This window comes from Candoia aspera, chromosome 17 (genome assembly GCF_035149785.1).
Source record: "Candoia aspera isolate rCanAsp1 chromosome 17, rCanAsp1.hap2, whole genome shotgun sequence".
Classification (NCBI taxonomy): Eukaryota; Metazoa; Chordata; class Lepidosauria; order Squamata; family Boidae; genus Candoia; species Candoia aspera.
Window position 1 is genome coordinate 10420601 of NC_086169.1, and position 21475 is coordinate 10442075.

The 21475-nt window shown below is 45.7% G+C and overlaps 2 protein-coding genes across 2 annotated transcripts in view; both read right to left on the reverse strand.

Annotated features, from left to right (window-relative positions):
- The window catches only part of COPA (COPI coat complex subunit alpha), a 307095-nt gene that overhangs the window by 86593 nt on the left and 199027 nt on the right, over positions 1-21475 (reverse strand). The window lies entirely within an intron of this gene.
- LOC134506393 (V-type proton ATPase catalytic subunit A-like) lies at positions 1413-18787 on the reverse strand. Its single transcript, XM_063316567.1, has 15 exons — positions 18575-18787; positions 17892-18029; positions 15590-15718; positions 14329-14543; positions 13293-13430; positions 11711-11862; positions 10601-10763; positions 8091-8199; positions 6392-6514; positions 5562-5676; positions 5184-5247; positions 4888-5091; positions 3341-3435; positions 2259-2430; positions 1413-1553 (listed from the first exon to the last, which is right to left on the reverse strand). Exons 2-15 carry the CDS (start codon positions 17971-17973, stop codon positions 1461-1463), a joined length of 1854 nt encoding a protein of 617 aa, XP_063172637.1. The 5' UTR covers positions 17974-18029; positions 18575-18787; the 3' UTR covers positions 1413-1460.

Below are 21475 nucleotides of genomic sequence, written 5' to 3' on the forward strand. Positions count from 1 at the left end.
TCTTCCTCCAGGGCTGGAAATCACGTGGTGTTTTTTTAAACGTTCTGTCCATGGGAATATCAGCAGGGTGATATTCCTACAGCTGGAACTTTAAAAGCACCTGGTATGATTCCTGCTGTTGAAGCAATAAGCATTTTTTTTTTAAAAAGAAAAGAAATAAACCTTAATTTTAAAAAAAATAGTAGAGAAGGCTACTACAGCTTCAGCAAAGTATATTTAATTACATGTATAGTTGATTTGTGTATTATAATTTCTTTCTTTCTAGGAGGTGGTTCTTATTAGTAACAAACCATAATACGAATGGTAGGATCCTGGTGTGTGCAATTTCATGCTGGATTAATTAAAGCATCTGAAGAGCCTTCTGTCTGTCAGTGGCAATACTGGTCTACCCTCTGGTCAACCTGCATTTGGTTTTATGTGGGCTTAGCATTCCCCCCAAAAGAAAAGCCACTGCTCAGTAGAGGGCTCCAGTCTCTCTGTGTAATGGCATGTGGGAAAGACCTTGGGAGATGGGCGAAGAGAGGCTGCCAAGGGAATGGTCAGATAAGAGAGGGCACAGCCTGCAGCTGTGGGGCAAAAGGCTCAGAAGGGACCCTTCCTAATTTCTTGGGCTGTAAATGAGACAGTGGGAGATTTGTACTTTTGGACCGACAAGATTCTGTTAGTGTAGCTTTACAATAAAGTAGAATTAGCTCATCTGGTCCTGTTTCCTGTCTGGTCTACCTGGGACGGCTGACACATTAAAAGCAAATATACTCTTTTAATGCCAGAAAACCTAAAGACAGCCTCAAGCTGCCTCAGCAACTGGCTGAAGATGAGATGGGGGCTATGTATGTGAACGTGTCTTCAACAAACGGTTAGTGGGAAGCATCTTTGCATCACATGAGGATGAAGCCTTAGAGGGGCACTGATCAGCCATAATTTAAATTTAAATTTAAAACTGTTAATTTTATATTTTATACTTATATTCATATCTATATTTGTATTTAAGAGATACGGTTTTTTAGTGTATTTTAATTTGTATTTATTTTTAGTTTTATTGTAAACCACCCAGAGTCGCTTCGTGCGAGATGGGCGGTGACGAAATTTGAAATATAAATAAATTATTACAGATAATAATACTCTAATTACTGATCAGCCATCATTAGATGCTGTGTTTTAGCTCTGGTGGCCTTTTACGCACATCTCCCCTTTCAGTCTCATGTAATTATGCAAAAGTAAAGGACGATAAACAGTTGAATGATTTATTCAGGATGTGCTAATCCTGGAATTCTGTGTGACTAAAATATAACAATTTGCCCCTAACACCTTTGCTAGCTGTGTGCAAACTCCCAAATGATGTGGGAGGCAGTCAACCATCTCCTTAAAGATACAGCCTGGAAAAGAAGCTTTTTCAAACCAGGAGCTTTGAAAAGAAACCTTTCCAGAGTCTAAGTTTAGTTCATTCAAAGCTTCCCCGTTCAGTCCTCCAAGTTGCGGAAGGCATTCTGCATCTCTTCGTTCAGCTGGATGTAATACGCTTTTATTTTGGCCTCGCCGTCCTTTCCTGGGTCCTATGAAGAGGAAGAGAAAAGGGGCTTACGAATGAGAGATAATATTTGCCAGCACAAAGAACATTTGCCAAAATATTGGATATGCACAGTGTACGAAGGAAAGGAACCTGCACGGTAGATATGAATAACAGAATTCTAGAGTTGGAAGGGAGGAATGCGTGGAGTCCAGTTCCTATTCAGGACAGGAATCCAAATTAAAGTCTGTCGCAACGCATGCCACAAAAGGGAACTACGGTTTCTCTGGGTAGCTGGTTCCTCTGTCAGGCTGCTCTTCCGGTTAGGAGGCCCTCTTTGCCTTGGGTGAAATTTCTTTGGCTCAATAACCTCGACCAAGGGGTTGGAAAAAACCCTACTTTGCAAGGCCTTATGGACTTTGTCTTTGCGCTTTAGACCAGGCAGGCTGACAAGCTAAAACATGGTGCCTTTGTTTGGGCACAGCAACATCTGTGAACCCAGCCACTGTTTTTGGTTAACCCAGGGCGTTCAGCACTAACAGAACATACAGCCACGCAGAACAAAGGAACCTGAGAAAAACAGCAGACCTAAACACAATTATAAGTCCATTGAAAAATTATATGGGCAAAACCACTGGCAATCCGGGTTGTGTCCATTTGGACTGATACTGGCGAACGTTGTCCGATGGGTTTGGGTTGAGACCTGCCGTACCCCTCCGCCAGGCCCTCAGCTTCACTCCCTCTGCCTCACCTGGAATTTCATGGAGCTCAGCTTGTACAGGATCTCTCCCAGGTTCTCCCGAATGATGGCCCAAGTGATCTTGTGCTCGGACTGGGCTGTCGACTCCACGGCATGGCGGGCCAGCTCATAGAAGGTGATCATGTTTTGGAGCATTCCCACGGTCTTGTAGAAAGGGCAGAACCTGAACCAGCAAAGAGCAAACAAATCCTAGCACACTTAGCCACCTCATACAGGAGTCCTCGCTTAACGACCATTTGTTTAGTGGCAGTTTGGACTTACGACGGTGCTGAAAAAAACCGACTTGCAACCAGTCCTCGCACTTACAACCATCACAGTGTCCCCATGGTCATGTGATCACAATTCAGGTGCTTGGCAACCGGTTCACACTTACGACCATTGCAGCATCCTGCGCTCATGTGAACGCCATTTTTTACTTTCCTAGCTGGCTTCCAACAAGCAAAATAAATGGGGAACAGCGTGATTTGCTTAATGGCCACCACAAAACTGGTCATAAAATCAGGTTGGATTCGCTTAATGACCGCTTTGCTTAGCAACCAAAATTCTGGTCCCAGTTGTGGTCATTAAGCAAAGACTACCTGTACTTTGCAGCTGAGCTTTGGGACAGCCACTTGCCATGTACCATCCTGCACAGCTCTCCAGTGAGGAAAAACATGGAAGGTGAAGAAAAATTCCAAGGGGGGGAGATAGACCCCCCCCTTCCAATTTGTCAAAGGGGCCCTAAACATGAAGAATATTGTATTTAATAGAATACAAAAATTAAATGTTTCCTGGAACGACCACTTTCATTCCATTTTCAGCAGCGTTAAAGGAACCGAATACGGAGACCACCGTTCTTTCCGAGATCAGCAGGGGAAGCTTATCACAGAGGTTCATTCTATTAGAAAATGACCAACTTCCACACAAGTCTGTCGCTCACCGCGGGGACTGCCCTGGGGCTGCATCACAACACAGAGCGGCCCCTGCAGACCTCATGGGCCCGGCTTCCGCAGCCTCCTCCCTGACATCCGCCCTGTTGTGAAGGGTGAGCGATGAGGAAGGTGCTTCTGCACGGACCCCCCACCCCAAATTACCTGTCGTAGGAGGAGTAGCCGTTTTGCTGCAAGAAGTCGTCCTTGATCAGCTTGGCCACCTCCAGAGTGATCTTGTCTGTTTCAGCAAGGGATGCCTGAACAACACAAAATAGGGGGGACGGGGGGTGTTGGAAGTAGCATTTATTAGGGCTCCCCTGCCCTGTCTCAAAGAAAGTCTAGCTTACTTATCCTGGGAAATCAAAGCCTCTGATGTTCAAAATCTGCCTGATCTTTTACTTCAGAAACTGAACAAAATAGTAAACTAACAGCATGGGTACCTGCTACATCATTAAAAAACAAAACTGGTAGCACCTTTTCTGATTAGCGCCTTTTCTTAAAAGAGTTAAGCTTCTGTTGGCACATTGCGAGCAATATCACCAGCAGCAGATCTAGCAAAAGTTTGTGTCTTTTAAGAAAATGTGTTAGCTGAAAAAAGGTGCTGTCAGACATCTCCGGATGTTTGGCTGCCACAGACTAACATGGCTGTCCTCTTACAGTCTTTTCAGCACCAGCCCTTGGGTCTTTCTCTTAAAATGCCAGCTGCAGCCTGATGCCAGCAACAAACATTCTGGTGCCAAGCGGGGGGGTTGGCCCCAATGAAGTTATTTGGATTTATTTTTGCTTCCAGGACCAGTTTTGATGAGTGAAGGGAATGGACAGCCCCTGTTTGCTCAAGCAAGGCATGACAAGCTCTTGGCTCGCCCACATTCACTCAAGCTTGCAGTGCCTGCGAGCAAAGGCCTCAGACAATCCAGGGCAGAGATGCCCAAGCAAAGAGGCAGCTGAGCCGGACTTCAAAACCCAACCCCAGAAGTTGGGAGGAAGGCAAGTCTGGGAGATTCTTCTCAGCTCCACCTCTGCTGGTTTTCTCCATCAGAGAAGAGAAGGTCTTTCTGGACAGGGCAGAAGATTGGTAGATTGATAGATAGGAAAAGTATGAGGAAAAAAAATATCGGGAAAAAAGAAGAAACTATGTACCAAAATAATAGGGGAATTATTTGTAAAACATCTGTACAGTACTTGCAAAATTGTCAAGAAAAATTTATATGCTTGGGGATAGTGAATATTGAAAAATCATAAATGTTCAGTTGACATAATCTCAGAAATGAGAAACTGGGAGAAATAAAAAAGAACGCACTACAGTTAGTCCTTGCTTAACAACCATTCGTTTAGACTTATGACGGTGCTGGAAAAACTGACCTACAAGCAGTCCTCACGCTTATGACTGTCACCGTGTCCCTACAGTCACGTGATCAAGGTTTGGGCACTTGGCAACTGGTTTGCATTTACGACTGTGGCAGCATCCCAGGGTCACATGACTGCCATTTTCAACCTTCATGGCCAGCTTCTGGCAAGCTAAATCAATGGGGAACCACATGATTCACTTAACGACCACATGGTTTGCTTAACGACCACCATAAAACAGGTGTAAATCGGGTCAGATTCACTTAATGACCACTTCATTAGCAACTGGAATTCTGGTCCCAATTGTGGTTGTTAAGCAACGACTACCTATATCCCTTGTTTCTCTTGCTTTTCCTTCCTACCTTTCCAACGAGCTGGACAATCTCTGCCAAATCTTCCTCCTCCTGCAGGATCTCCTTGGCCTTGGTGCGCAGAGAGATGAATTCTGGGTAGTGCCTCTCATAGTGTTCATCCAATGCTCGCGTGTATTTACTGTAGCTGATCAACCAGTTCACCGATGGGAAATGTTTTCGCTGAGCCAGTTTCTTGTCCAGGCCCCAGAAGACCTGGCATTGGGGCAGAAGGGGAAGTCTGACCCTGGTTGGATGGCCCCAGGGCCCTGAGGACCGGGCAGCCGTGCTGCAGAAACATGACCCACCTGGACGATCCCCAGGGTAGCAGAAGTCACTGGGTCTGAGAAATCCCCGCCAGGGGGGGACACCCTGCAAGTCACAGGCACAGGGAAGTTGGTCAAACACGCGGAGCCACAAGGTAACCACCAAATGTTTGCGCGCCTCGCTCAGCCGATGACTTTTTCTTGCCTCCTAATACAGCTGAAGTTTGTTTACTGAGTGAAAACTTACCTGTCACCAGCATTCAACATCTTTATTACAACGCTGACATATTTAAACACAGCCCATTATTTGCTTGGAGATCGTCCGCTAAAAGATGTTTAATGGGTCGGAAAGCCTTCCTGGAAAGCTGCTATTGGTGCGCTTTCCTCACAGCCCCGCAGCAAGAGGATCTTGCAACTTACGCCCCGACGATGCTGACGCTCCCTTCCCGTCCAGGACTGCCCAGGCATCTGACGCGCCCTGCCCGCTCGTAGAAGGAGGCCAGGCGGGCGCCCAAGTAGGCTGGGTACCCGCTGTCTGCAGACGAAACGGAGAAGGCCAGTAGAGTTTTTGCCTCGGTGGCTTGGAAGGTTTGTGACAGTTGAGAAGGTGAAATGAATACGCAGGAAGATCCATCCTTTTATCGTGAAACATTGGAAGCAATGCGGCATTCACTGAATATAAGCAGCCTCTACGTTAATTGAGCTGTTGTTTGGGCAAGTTATTTTAATTTTTCAAAAAATACTGGTTTTAAAGATTTATTTATTTATATTCACATTTATATTTCAGATTTCGTCACCACCCATTTCACTCAAAGAGCGACTCTGGGCGGTTAACAATAAAACTAATAAAATAAAATATGTGGTACTGTCCTATATGTGTTGAGAAGGGAATCCCACTACGTTCAGTGGGATTACTCCCTAGTAACTGCTTGAGCTAAGCCTTTTAAAACATGAACAGATGTTGCAGAATTACAACTCCCAGAATCCCCAGCCCAAAATGGCCAGTAGTGTGGCAGAGGAAGGAGACAGCTCAACTGAGGCTTGGGGGTCACAGAATGATAGAGTTGGAAGGCCTAGACTAATGTTTCTCAACCTTGGCTACTTTAAGATGGGTGGACTTCAATTCCCAGAATTCCCCAGCCAGCATGGCTGGCTGGGGAATTCTGGGAGTTGAAGTCCACCCATCTTAAAGCAGCCAAGGTTAAGAAACACTGGTCTAGAAAGTTAAAGAAATATTTTAAAAAATCAACCTGCAGGCATTTCAGCCAAACGCCCAGAAATCTCACGAAGGGCTTCAGCCCAGCGGGATGTGGAATCAGCCATCATGCTAACGTGGTATCCCATGTCCCGGAAATACTCTGAGAGGGTGATTCCTGGGGAGAAAGACGGAGAAAAATAGAAAGGAGGGTTAGAAGAAGGTTTGAAAAGCAAAGGAAAGAGGTTTTGCTAGTCTCTTCCTACCTTTATTCTGTGACTTTATCGGAAGAGACAAGCTACGTGCAAATACTGGAAAGGGGGACAATATTCCACAGTTGTAACATTAGCCATCTTAGATAGCAGATTTGACTGCCCTTGGCTGATCTTGAAAAAGCTGAAGAGGATCAGACCTGCTTAGTACTTGGACGGGAGATCACCTGAAAATTTCAGGGCTATAGACTAGATCTGGAAGTTGAAAGGAAGGATCCAGGAAGAAGGTGTGGTATATGAAATAATACAATTTGTAAAAATAATAATAATACCAATTATTATTGATATTATAAGGCAATATCATATAGATCTTGGTTGGGAAAGATTTTAAGGTGTAAATACTAATATTAGATAATAGCAAAGAAGCAATATGTGTAAGCTAGTGAGTAACACAATGATAAATAATTAAACTAACACGGAGACAGAAAGAGACAGTTAACACAGGTAAAGGTTTACATGTGTAAACGCCTTGGGCTAATGAGGTGAAAACTGGCAGGCTTACAAGTAAGAACTCTTTCAAAAGAAACAAAGGGAAGCAATTGGTCTCTAACTAATTAGCCTAACACTGACCAACAGAGGAGACATACGAACGTAGCCTGGTCGAGGTGCCCACCGCGCTTTGCAAACCGCTTCAAATAAAGTAAGTTCCTTTTCAGAAATCTCTGGTCCAGTTTTCGTGATTTTCATATCTAACAAAGGCAATGGCAAACTTCTTCCATCCTGTTCCAGGAAAACAATACGGACGTGTCTATGAAGTTACTGGGAGTTGAGCTTGGCTGGAGACATTTTTTTTCCCTGCTTATCAGTTGGGTATTTTCATTTGCTGATTCCAAATCTTTGCCTGTTCACTGGCGGGAGATGTTTTTTTTGGGATATCAGAAAGGCTGGATAAATCCTCATCACAGTCACTGTCATCAACATCTCCCAGTTCATTTCACATCTATATTCCTCTGTCAACACTCTTAACACAAAACGCCTCAAAACACCTTTAGCCAGTCTTTATAAGTTAGGGTTTTTCTCCCAACATCTTGAACATTGTGCATGAACCGGGGAGTATTCAAATGCAATTCAACGATGCTCAGAATAGAGACTGAACAAGGATGGTCTCTTGACCGGGTTCACAAAACACACAAAACAGTCTCCCCATATGCCTTACCTCTGGGTCAGGAAGGCCAAATTGTTGGTCTCCGGTTGCTGCTGGTGGTAACCACCAGGTTTGTTCACAGCAAGGCCACTTCATGTGTGATTTGGTGACGGGCTGGCAAGCTTTAGGATTCAGTCACCGTCTTAACAAGTTGTGACAAAGCAATTTTACATTCTTAATCGGGCTTTAGGGTCGAGCAGTGGTGCATCTGTGGGGTACCACACTTCGATCCGAAGATAGGTTTTCAGCAAAAGCAGCGGAACTCTTAATTAATTTAACGTTTGACTTAAAAAATGGTCGTGGTTCTTGGGTGGTGGCATGGGAAAAGATTGCCTCACCTGTGTAAATGGAGGCTTCCCGAGCAGCCACGGGCATGTTGGACGTGTTGGCCACAAGGGAGGTCCGCTTCATGATGGTCTCCGTCTTTCCATCCACTTCCATGGTGAGCTAGGAGAATGGAGAGCAAACGCAGTGGGAAATTGGGGGGAGGCTTGGGGGGGCTAAGCAAGGTAAGGCCAAAGGAAGTCCTGAGTGTTGGAAGTCCTGGCAGATCCAGCATGCCCCATTTGCATGTGAATTAGCATGTACATTGAGTTGCCCCACAAGGCAACTCCGAGGAAGCCGTTTGTTGCCGCTCCCACTTCCCCTCGCCTCTTCCTTCTTCTCCCCCAGGAGCAAGCAGAGGGATGTGTGCTGCTCTCCTCCATTCTGGGCACCACGTGGTGGGCCTGGAACTCCCCTTTCTGCCCCACAGCTCTTGGCAGCTGAAGGGCTGAGAGTTCAGGGCAAAACCAAGCAGTTAGAAAGGAAAGAAGAACAAAGGAACCTCATCTTTTCCCACCAAGACGGATGTTACAGAAACAAAGAATAAAGTCAGTAAGAATTCTTTTACTTATTTTAACCTCATATGTCTAGGCGTGTGATTCTTTAGGCTTGGGAGGGCTGAATGTGTAAGAGCAATGACCGGTGTTTCTCTGATGTTCTCATTGAAGCTGTCTAACATAATTTTCCTTTTTCTGTGCCAGCTTCTCAGCTGCATTATAAGCTCTGCTCCATTTCAGTGGTTCTAGCAGGCCACTAACTTGGCTTCACTGAGGAGGACCGTGGCTTACAGGCTGTCCCCAAAAGGTCCCAGTTTCAAGCAGAGGCAATAAACCCATTCTGGCCTTCTTCCCACAGGCCCCCCCAGGCGCACCAGACTGCATCAGCCACTGATAAGGAGAGTCGGGGTCTAGCACACCCGAAGGATGGCATATTGCTCAGGGGCAGATGAGGCAGCAAAGGGTTTTCAGAAAAAGCTGTTCTGGGATCTGTAGTGGACCTGGCTGTGCTGGATAACTTTTATCCTGTCTCCAATTTTTTATCCATTCCATTCCATTCCTTTATTTTATTTTATCATTGAATTTGATTTGATTTGTTTTATTTTATCTCATTTATTTCATTTATTTATTTATTTACTCAGATTTGCTATAGCCACCCAACTCCCATGGACTCTGGATATTTTGGTGTACAAAACCAAACAAATCCATAAAAACCGATCAAACATAAAACCACACAGACAGCCTGGACTAAAATGATCTGAAAAGCAACACAAATCAAACAAAACAGCCCCTTCCCTGTAAAATACAAGCAGTGCATCAACCCCAGGTCTGGGACCAAAGCCAGGTTTTAAGAGCTTTCTGGAACCCCAGGAGGGAGGGCGCTGTCTGTACCTCTGGGGGGTGGGGGATGCTGTTCCAGATGGTGGGGGCTGTGAAAGATGAGGCCCCCTTCCTCCGCCCCACAGGGTGACAACATTTAATAGAGGAGCCCTGGAGCACACCCACACTGCAGGTAGAAATGGTTGGAGATCAGCGGTCCCTCACATATCCAGGCCTCTGCCATGCAAGTTTTACAGGCAGTAACCAGCACTGAATTGCCCTCGGGAGCCAACTGGCAACCGACACAGGACGTGCAGCAGAGGTGAGACCTGGGCATCCCAAAAGGTGCCCAGTACTGCTCACACCACTGCAGTAATCAGTTGGGGCCCTGGGGGTTGTTATTTCCTTTTTGGTATGTTGGTTCTACCATTCTGATGGGTTTTGTTATGGTTTTGTGGGCTGCCCAGAGTTGGAACATATAAGATGGGCAAGTCTTCCAAATAAACAAATAACAATAAATTAATCATAAGGCTTCTGGCACCCTTGGGCTGCTGCTAGAGGTCAGGCAGTCCCCTAACTCATGGCAGGCTTGCTGACCCTGACTTCTCATCCCAGCCCACCTGTCTGGGCTGGCAAAGAACTAACAGCTGTTGAGCTTAGCCACAGGCATGGTCTAAGAAGTTTAAACAGCAGCTGTCCTGCGCCGGAGGGAAGTTCCCACCACAAAGGCCTGTCAGGGTGGGCACAGTGTGCTCAAGAAGGGGTTACCAAGGGCACACATTCCGGATATTCTGGAAAAGCATCCTCATCCTCATCTAAATTTGATCATCATCATCTAAATTTGTATGCCCCCAACTCCCAACTCTGGGCAGCTCACAAGTAAAAATTGGGATCACGACATTCTGACCTCAAAATACTTTGCATATCTATGTTAAAGACTAAATATATATAATACAGAATCATAAGGGATTATTTTATATATAAATAAACAAACAAACAAACAAACAAAATAATCCCTTATGATTCTGTAAGCAGATTCACAAGAACTTGTGAGTGAGCAGAATTGTGTTCCTTCGCAGTCTCGGCCTTTCCTTTCAGACAATTTTCCTCCATCCTGAGCCATTTTCATAAAGGAAAATGGGACCCTAAAGACCTCTGCCCAGATGAAGAACGACCGATCGTGGTTTCCCCGGTCCTGCCAGCCTCACCTCTGGAAAGTCCCTGAGCACCTCCGACATTTCGTTCCCACGCTCCCCACAGCCGACGTAGATGATGACATCGCTGTTGGAGTACTTGGAGAGAGACTGTGAGATGACGGTCTTGCCACAACCGAAGGCACCTGGGATGGCCGTGGTCCCACCTTGGACACACCTGGAAGAGGAGGGCAGAAGGAAGAGACCGGCAGCTCAGCTCCTAACAAGACCCCCGGATGAGTTTTAGCCAAGATGAGGAGACAAGGGCTGCATTCGCCCAGCCACTTAACCACCAATCAGCAACCAACACCTTGGACAAACCAGGCCACTGTGGTGCTTTCTGCTCAGTATGTCATGCAACACCCCCCCCCAAATTAGATTATTTGAATAAACCATGGTTAACCGAACCAGGGGAAAGTGGGCCCCTCTGAGAAAGTGGCTGGCTTTCTAAGTACTTCCTATCGTACTAGAAAGCATCCAATTCTCTCTCAGTTTTTGGCTGAGAAAAGTTGGGTTTTTAAATATTTTTAATGTATTGATTGACCGTTTTTAGCTCGTTGTACACCGCCCAGAGTTGCTTGTTTGTGAGATGGGCAGCTATATAAATTTGAAAAACAAACAAACAAACAAACAAACATTCTTTGCTTCCCAAGTTGTAAAATAACACCTGCCTTAAACGTGAATGAACAGAGGATGGCAATTCAAAACTGAAAGCGTGTTAACTTAGAATCCCTGTCTTGCTGCTAACTGCACAGGGAAAAACTGGATATACCCAAGAGAATGGAGCCAGCTGCATTTTCAAGGTGCGGCTCTATTTATTTATTTATTTGTTTTTCACATTTCTATCACCTCCCACCTCCCCCTAAAAGGGGGACTCTGGGTGGTTTACAATAAAATTCACCTTAAAACCTGACATCATAAAATCATCAATAATAAAATAATAAAAATATAAATATAAAATCCAAGTGGGAGATTTCCATTCTGCTGGGAGAACTCTGGGTGGTGTATAACTTTAGAATCCCTTGCAAACTTAGCAATAAAGGTTCAATTCTGGGTCGTCCCTGGCTGAAGCCATGTCAGGAAAAAGGTCCCAGAGAGGCGACGTATTCAGAGATTGTGGCTTACGGAAAGAGGGCATCCAGGACCCTCTGGCCAGTCAGCAGCGGGTGATTGGCTGGGAGTTTCTCCGACACAGGGCGGATCTGCCGGACAGGCCACACTTGCATCATGGTCAGTTTCTCCTTCACGCCCTCAAAGTCGAGCTCCAACACCACGTCCTTTGGGGAGGAAGACCCAGATGAGGAGGACAAGGGCTTATGGGCAGGAAGTGTTCTCCAAGGATTCAAATATTTTCTTGGCCCAACTCCCCAAGGGGAGAGGTTGGCGGCTGAGGCCCCACATGCACCTAGAATCCACTCATGGTCCTAACCAGGTTCTATTTTATTTCTATTAGGGCACTGTTTTCAATCTTAGCAACCTGAAGATGGGTGGACTTCAACTCCCAGAATTCCCCAGCCAGCATCAGCATCAGCTGGCTGGGGAATTCTGGGAGTTGAAGTCCACCCAACTTCAGGTTGCCAAGATTGAAAACACCGTATTAGAATCTTGCACCTGTCAAAGCAAAATGCCAGGCCTCAACAGAATTGTATTTTCAAGGAAGCTTCTGGCCTCCCACGGACCATCTTAGAAAACAAAGATGGCATCCAAGCTGACACCCAGGGCTTTGGAAATTTGCTCACCAAGAAAAAAGACGGGGAAAAAAAGTGTGCTGAAGAGCCATCTCCTCTGTTGGGTTTGGGAAATGGCTGTTTTGCACAGCACCCATTTCGTAAGAACCTCTCTGACGGGCTGTCAGCATTCCAGCTACGTTTCCAGGCCCCCAAAGTTAGGCGAGCCCTCCTCTTCTAGCCCCCCACTTCCACAACATGGATGTGATGCTGTCCTAATGTAAATGAAATGCTTTTATTGTTCTAAATTTGAAAAGGAGGATAAAGAAAACCAGCTAGGAAAAAAGGTGGGAATATCTAGCTAAAAGACTACTCTTCCCTTACCCATTAATCAGCTTATCACATTAATTTTAGCCAATGATTAATCCATTAAATCTGCAAAAATCCACATACAAGCCATACAACACTTTTGCAGGCTATATGTGCCATATAAAAGCACCCTACCCCACTCTTTTACACCACAGAGGAATCAGTTGAAGACGACAGCCGTATGACTGTTATAACAGCATTTTTTTGGAAAGGTGTTGCTTCATTAGAGGTGCGCTTAAGGAATTAAAGGCAGCATTTCCCTTGAGACAACTTCAACTCCTGGTGACTTCAAGAATGTGGCTGTCATTTCTTGAGCAATAGGATGGAAGTGGCTTGATTTCCCCTTCTCCCAGACCTGGGTGGCCTCCAGTCCAAGTCCAAGCCTGCTTAGCCTTTGCAGATCACCAACCGTTGAGCAGGTACTGCACTTAGCTAGGAAATTTCCAACCAAGCAAGGCAAGTGACAAACAGACTAATCCTTTCTGCCCAGCAGAAAAGGTGTCAAAGGTTATCCTTCTCCCAGGGGGATTGGTGAAATCAATCCCTTCTTTACGTTCATATGGCTTGCTATGAGCACCTCTTGGTCTGTCAAGGACCCTGTTTGCTGGCAACCCTGATCTCCTTCCTTTCCATCTTGGGCTGGATGACCACTCTGCAGAGACACCACTTACCGAAATGTCATAGTTCCCAGCTGGAGCAATGTGGGTGACGGTGCCACGGCATCGGGGTGGCACCATTATCATATGTTTGATGAGGGAATTTTCATGCACCGCCCCATAAATATCCCCTCCGGTTAAGTGGCTCCCAACCTAAAAAGAAAAGGAGCGGGGGGGGGAGGAAAAAAAAGCATCATTCCAGACAGGTGTGTTTTAAGAGCCACACAAGTATCAAAAAGCCCCATCGCGCGAAAGAGCCGCACAGTCCGGAACCCTGAGTCTCGGCTTTGGTATTCTTTTAAGAAAACTCTTTAACGCCAATGGGTTTTTAAGGGGGCAGGGAATATCTGCTAAAGTCAATAATGCTATTGTAACCAAAGGCATGCCAATGGGATTCAAAGCCTACTTAATTTTCATCTTGCTTTATTAATTTATTAAAAGGTTCTAGCTGTTTGTTTGTGGGATAGAAAGAAGACGTAGCAGGACTTGGTATGGGTTTACTTGACAAAGAGCCAACTTTGCAGTGTTCCAGCCAACAAGTAAGTAATCTCACTTCCCTTTCAATAAATCTGATTAAAGAAAACTCTGAGAGAATCTTGCTCTTTTGGTTGTAGGCAGCTGCTAAGGACTTGGCTTTAATCTTGAGCACCCACTTATGTTCATGATTTCTTGAGCCTCCAAATCCGTGTTTGTCAATCTTGGCAGCTTTAAGACATGTGGACTTTAACTCCCAGAACTGCTGGCTGGGGAATTCTGGGAGTTGAAGTCCACACGTCTTAAAGTTGCCAAGGCTGAGAAACACTGCTCTAAACACTTGTTGATGGCATATTTCCATTAATGGAAGAATGTGCAGATGTTCTGCACTAGTGATCTTTTGCAATTCGCCATCCTCTTTCCCAGACTTTAAGAAGCCAGTTATGGACTGGCTTCATGGCTTCAACAGTTAGCTTTCCCTGAGGTGGATCTGAGGCAAATCTCTCCAAGTAAAGTCCACACACACAGATGGAGCATCCCTGAATGGCCCTTCTCTGCATGGCTCTTTGGCTCTTACCCGAATGTTGGAGCTTGGCTTGAAATCCCACTTCAGGTCCCGGGATAAAGCCGAGATGTTGATTCCCCGGGGAATATAGATGCTCTTGGTAAGTTCTGTGATGTCCTTCAGAGGACGCTGGATCCCATCAAAGATGGAGCCCATGATCCCAGGCCCGAGGACCACTGAGAGTGGCTTCCCGGTTCGCAGCACAGGATCTCCCACACAAACACCCGCTGCAGGAACAGCTCAGGAAAAGGCAGGGAAAAGAGGGGTACATGGCAGGGAAATGGCAGAGAAGGACAGCACAGTCTCTGGTAGGGAAATGGGACATTTTGGGGTGGGGGAGGCGGGATTAAATCCTGGCTACCGAGATTGTCTTGCCAAGCTAGAGCAGAAACCTGAGATGCATTAGGGTTTCCATCTTCTTGCACATGGCACATGACAAATGAGCTCTTTCATCTCTGCCAGTCTCACTAGGAGCTGAACCGGATAATTTTAAATTCTGAGCATAGGAGCCATATTCTGAATAATCAAGATTCCCTTTAGCATTCAGCTTAAATTTAAATTTGGTGGGTTTCCTGTGCCTTCTGCTGAGCCAGGCTCTGGAACTCTCCCCCAGGGTTTCTTCTGATAGCACCACAGAGCCACATAATTGCCCCACCACCCAAATGCTGTTTTCTTAAAAAATAAAATCAGAGCCTCTCAAACAGATTTGAGTCTGTTCCTTTATCCATATATCTCTACTAGGCTTCATTTTAAAATGTATCAACTGCCTTAAAATATGTAATGAGAAGATAAAACATGGAACAAGAATGATCGATATAATTTGAATTTAAAATGGGTTCCTAACAATATTCCTAAGTGAGATCAGAAGAAACTGGAGATTAAAAGATGGAGAAAGCCCAGGCTTTCTGCTTGGTGCAGAAAAGTCAGTCAAGCAGGTGCCTCACACAGGAAGTCTTTGTGCTGGCTGCACTCAAGCCATCCAGGCTTGACTACAGGTCTGAGGATTCCCAGCCACTCCATGCAGCCAGGCTGGCTGGGATTCCAAAAACAGTCATTCTGGCAGACCAGGAGGGCACGGGTTCCTTCAGAAGCCGCACTGCCATTGAGACTTTTTGCTCCAAGGAACATCCAGGACTTGAAGCAATTGGAGAAATGAGGGCTGGGGGACAGGTCCCTGGGCAAGCCACCAGGAGTAGCTACTGCCAAGAAAGGGAGACCACAGAAATGAGTTGGCACATTTGACAAGAAAAACGAGACTTCCCCAGAAGGATACATGTCTCCTCATACACTTGGATGGTGGCCAAATCACCTTCCAGGCGGATTATCTCACCCACCAGCTCAAAGTAGCCAACGCGGACCAGCTCGTACATAGCCGCTCCAGCCATCTTGCAGGCAATCACCACTGTTGGGAGGTTAAAAAAAATTGTATTTCACAGTGGGCTTTTTTCAGAGAAAAAGGATGCTGCTTCCTCCCTGCCTCTCTTGGCCATCTTGAATCAGCTGCAGGACCCAAAACCCTCTACTGGAGACAGGATAATGTTACCCAACTTCTAAATATGGATATTGACCCTTCAGCCTCCACCTTCACCAGGCTGGCCTTCAGCCACACTCCAGCATTTGAAACCCAGCAATGAATAGTCAATGAAATATTGACCATTCCAACTGTGCTTGTGAAGTTGTCCCACAGACAGCTTTGAACAGGTTAAGGGTCCAGATAATGTAACAACAACCTTAATTTTCTTTCTTTTAAAAAAAAAAAGCGCTACATAAAGAATCTTAGCCACTCTGCTGTGGACCTTCTGAGCTACGTAGCTTACACAAGCATTCCTGAAATCAAATTCAGGGAGCTTGTTTGTTTATTTGTTAAATTTGTAATAAAGTTATAAAGTTTGATGCTTTTTCTATGGGATCTCCCTTTATCCACCAGGACTATTGGTTAGATTTACTGTATGTCTCACCTTAATTTCTTCAGAATCGCAAGGTGTCTTACATAGTACTCTTTCCTCCCATTTTTCCTCACAATAACAACCCTGCAAGGTAGATTGGGCTGAGAAAGAATTGCTGGTCTGGATCTTCCCAGTGCACATCCAATATTTTTATTACTAATGCTCAGTAGCACAGTACCTTGAACTTAGATAGAACTTGTTGTCTGTAGGCTGGGGGTTGGCAACATAGCACCCAAAGCTGCCAGGGAGCCCTTGGTGCCACTAGATGGCACTCAAGGGCTTCCATTGCTGCTGTTTTTAAGAAAAAATAAGAAAAGCCCTGAGTCTCATGCGATAGCCAAATATTGCAAGGTCTCTACATGAACTTTGCACTCTTTTCAATTTAAAAATGCTAGTAAAACTTGGGGAGAGGGGGAACATCCTAACTTTGTCTAAAATCACACACAAAATTGCCTGCTGCTTACGTTTTCTTATTGCACCTTGCTATGAACCTCTTGAAAAAGGAGAGCAGAGCAAAAATTTGTTTCAGGTTCACGGCTGGGTAGCATTAGAAACACTTCCCTCCCCATGCCATGCTTCTCATGAAGCACACCAGCTAATTACTTTAAAATATCGAATACCCAAAGAGCGAAGGTACGAAGAACGGAATCATGACAGCTTTGATCCTTAGCAGGAACAAACAGGATGGCCTAATGTGTTGCATTAGCCTACCCGTTATGGTGTGTGAGCCATAGCTTATGGCTTAATGTATTAGGTGAAATCTAGGCAGTGGCCATTTAATCAATAGATTATGATTAAGCAAACCACAGTTTAGCACTGGGTCCTGCAAAAATCCCTTCTCCCTTACTATATATGCAACCGGCCTCTAATCCAAAGGGTTTCCTATTAAAAGAGAGCTTGCAACTACAGGTAGTCCTCAACTTACAACCATTCATTTAGTGCTCGTTCAAAGTTATGACGGCGCTGAAAAAAGTGACTTGTGCGGTCCTTGCACTTACAACTGTTGCAGCGTCCCTGTGGTCATGTGATCAAAATTCAGGTACATGGCGACCAGCATGCATTTACAATGGGTGCAGCATCCCGGGGTCATGTGATTGCCATTTGCAACCTTCCCAGCCAGCTTCCGACAAGCAAAGTCAATGGGGAAAGCCAGATTCACTTAACAACCACATGATGCACCTAACAGCTGCAGTGATTCACTTAACAACTGCAGCAAAAAAGGTTGTAAAGTCAGGCGGGACTCACTTAACGACTGCCTCACTTAGTGACAGAAGATCTGATCCCAATTGTGGTCGTAAGTTGAGGACTACCTGTAGTCCAACAGATTTCTACCCCCTACAAAAAAAACCCCAATATATACCTGTCCTGGGTTGGGAAAACCTCTGAAAAAATTTCAGCTTGCTGATAGGATATTATAACTCATATCCAGATTAAACAGCCTAATTGCAATCTTTTATAGGAGAGAATGTTATTTAAGGTCACTTTAACTCAGAGGCCTTTGTGCCGCATTGGAGGACGGGATAAGATATGCAGATGAAATAAGCACATAGCATAAGTTCCCGATTCCCCATTTTCCCCTGCAGACAGTTAAAAGGGATGCTTTACTTCTTCGGTTTTCAGACCACCTACCTGGCCCAGAGACACCGTGGACAAATCCCAACTCACTCTCCTTTTCAGCATCCCCAATCTTGGGAAGCTTGGAGAATTCCATGGCTGCAGCAGGCAAATTAAGGCAGTCAGACCGCAATCCTACAGCGACCACAAGCTCTGTGTCAAAGAGGGAGGGAAGCAATTCAAACAAGACATAAAATAAGGCAGTACATGAAATAATACCATCAGAATGTGCTTGCAGAAGCACTTTGAAAGCTGTTACTTTAAAAGCCTAGTCTGAAATTTCCAATTCTCTCTTTATAATATTCCTGGAACACAGTCCAAGCTTAGATGGCAAATTTCACAACCTTCCCATTTCTTTGGGTTCAGCTGTCATCTCCAAACGGAGCATTCAAGCCGGCTATTTGATCGAACCTCCAGGTATGCTGATACAGGACTGTCACTAGGTTTATTTTCAGGGGTTTCAGGCTTTCTACTTCTTTTACTCTGTACTGCCTCTGAGCAACCCCAGATAAAGTTTCATAAATAATTTGCTTTAGAGATTATACTCCAAAAGAGTGTAAATATAATAAAATTTAAGACTTGGAAGCTCACGTAAACTCTGGCTGCCTCATCCTCACATCCCCCGGAAGTCTCCAACTCCCCCATTAAAACGCAATTTTCTTCCAGCCCTGCTTTTCCTTAGCTTGAGCTCGTCTTACCATTCAGAAGGCAGAATCTCTTCTGGGTTGGCACTACCACCTCCGTGTGCCCTTGCCTTGCTTCTGCAGGCAGGTGGGGAGAGGTGCTTGTTCTGTCTTCTGCAGGCAGCAAAGGGCATCGGATTGAGGAGTAAACCTGCAGGAGGAAGGCAGCTGCCTCACCCTTGAAGCTAGTTCTGGCCTGAGTGGGCAACAAGGATCTGGAAGTGTCTGGAGGGCACTGGAAGAGGGAGAGAGACACAGCAGAGCTTTCACAGCAAAGGCAAACCACTCCTTGTGTGTGTAGTGTCAACAGCCTGGCCTCCCAGCCCATACTTCAGGGCAGCAGAACCCTTGACCTTCAAGTCTTCCCCATTAAGAGAGCCGTTTCCCATACTTGGTGCAGGAAAAATGCCAATTCTGCATGCAGGTCCTTCAAGGGAGAGAAAGACTTGGTGGGCATAGCACCCTGGCTGATTGGCCCAACTTGCTGAACCTGGTTTGAAGGACGCATTTGTTTTGGGCTTGCACAAGATCCTGGACTGTGATCTGATAAAGCAGCTGGACTTGCCCAGCACATGAGAATCTGGTCAAGTTTAGCTCAGCGGGTGGGACGAGGGGACCCACATCCTCAGCTGGCCTGGCTGTGTTGGGGAATCCGAGAGTTTAAAAAAGCAGGCACCCAAACTAAAAGGTGCCTGGTAGATGGCTGTGCAGCCTCTGCTTGGACATTTCCCCACAGGGGATTCTGGGTAACTTTCTGGAAAATGGTTGTATCCATGCAGCCACTGAATTACCAACTAGCCAACCCTCATTTAGCCTGGTGAGTGGGGCGAATGTGGTTAAGGCACGATTCAGCATGTCTTCTGAACTCAGAAAACTGGGCGATGTTGTAAATCCCGGTTCAGTTAACCAGAGGTTAGGAGGCTGTAAGGTGTGATTCCAGAGAAAAAGTAGCACAGGGAGAGCAGCAGTCTCATTTAAAAGTAACCCTAAAGGAAGAATTCAGCCAGATGCAGCTTTTTCCACCGTTGTAAGGCAGGAGAGAGTGAAACTGGGCAGAGACCTTCTCTTCAAGGAGACTTTGAAGCCTCCACGCTCTATGGAATGGCACCACAGCAAAAAGAAAGAAATCCAGTTTTTCCTGGCTCACAAATGGGAAATATTTTGTTGTTGTTCAGTTGACATCTGTCAAGAAGCCATTTTAGCCTTAGTGCATTGGCCTCTTTTCTGAAAGCATGGAAAAGTAACAACCGAGGCACTGATTATGGCACAAAATGGGGGGAATGGGATCATTGGTTTGCAGCGGCAGGGAATTTTATTGGCATTTCATCCTCCAGAAGCACCAGTCCGGTATTCTGCCAACTTTATTATTTATTTAGTATAAATCCAAGAGGATTTATCGGTCAACAAGGAGCAGCTTCTCACTTGGGCTCTACTTTCCATAAGGCGCGGCTCAAAGCAAAACTATGAGCAGCCTTGGGGAAAAGAAAAAAACTCCCCACATGCCCAGAGACACACGACAGTCCCCCTCCCAGCTTCTGCAGCCCCACATCTGGAAGAGGGACACATTTTGCTGGGGGGAGGGTCCGTCGCCAAATGAGCAGGACCCTTTTTCTGTGGGAAAAAGAGAGAAGACTTAATGAATCAATGGCACCTCCAGATTTAAAAAAAAAAAAAAAAGTGGCCTGCAAGAACTTCAGCCAGGTGTGGCATGGAGGGATTCGGTCTGAAGAGTTCCTCTGCACATGCCCAGATACTCCCAGATCACAAACCAGCCTTTGGAGAAGAGGTTGCCCCTCCGCCCGCTTTTGTTCCTGCCCGTCTGCTTTCATGACCATTTTTCCAATTATCTCCGCAGTCTGTGCAGCAGCATTAAACCGGCCTTCCCCAGCCGTGCCCCTTTGGACTGCAACCCCCATCATCCCCAAGCCAGCCCCCCCCCCCCGGCTTCTTGCGGCACACCCCACCCTGCAAAGGCCTCCCACGCCTGCAGTTGTTCAGAGGCCGGACTACGGTTGCCGAGCAACCAGGTTCTGCACCGCTGCAGGATCCCTTTGCCAAGGTAGGCCTGACAGTGGGTTGCAAAGGCAGGGCGGCGCATGACCCGTGCAAGCTGTGCCTTCTCCTGCCTGGGGCGTGGGGTGGCCCAGCCGTGCAAGCGTGCAAGCGAGCACGTGGCCTCGGAGCCTTTGCACACTAGGGACGTAATCCCTGCAGGCTGGGGGACACCCCATAATGATTTTGCCGGCTTTTCAATCTCTGATGCAACCTCTTCTCTTTCATGAACAGGGGGGGGTGCTGTTTTTTTTTTTTCTTCCAGTAAGAAAATCTGATTGTTGGTATCTACAGAATGGACTTTTCCTGGCGGTATTCCAAACTTCTTCCAAAAACACACCCATGTCCTTAGTTTTGCTTGCCAGTTCCAGGATTATAACTGTTAATCCCACTAGCCTGGTTTACGCATCATGGTTAAGCTGTCGTTTGTTCAAATTACATTATCCGGTCTAGTCTGGTTACGATAACCCTATTTTCTTGGGAAAAATTAAGGACCAACCTGAAAAAGGGGGCAAACTTGAAAGAGGTTCATAAGGATAAAAAATATTAACTGGTGATGTTTACAAGTGCTTTACAAAGGAAAACTCAAGTGCAAGAAAAACCTAGAAGAAATAAAAATATCTAACACAAAAAGTATAGGTGAATTTATTTTAAAAAGACAATTCAATTTCCATATTTTTTCACATGGATGTGAAAGACTGTGCATTACTGTACAGTACAAGTGAAATGACCAAATAAAGGACAAAAATCAGTTTCTGAAAAATAAATAAATCTAAAGGACAGCTTCCTGAAATAAAGGGCTGTCCTTTATGATAAAGGATGTATGGTCACCGTAACTACGATGCAAGTCAGCCACTTGCAGTT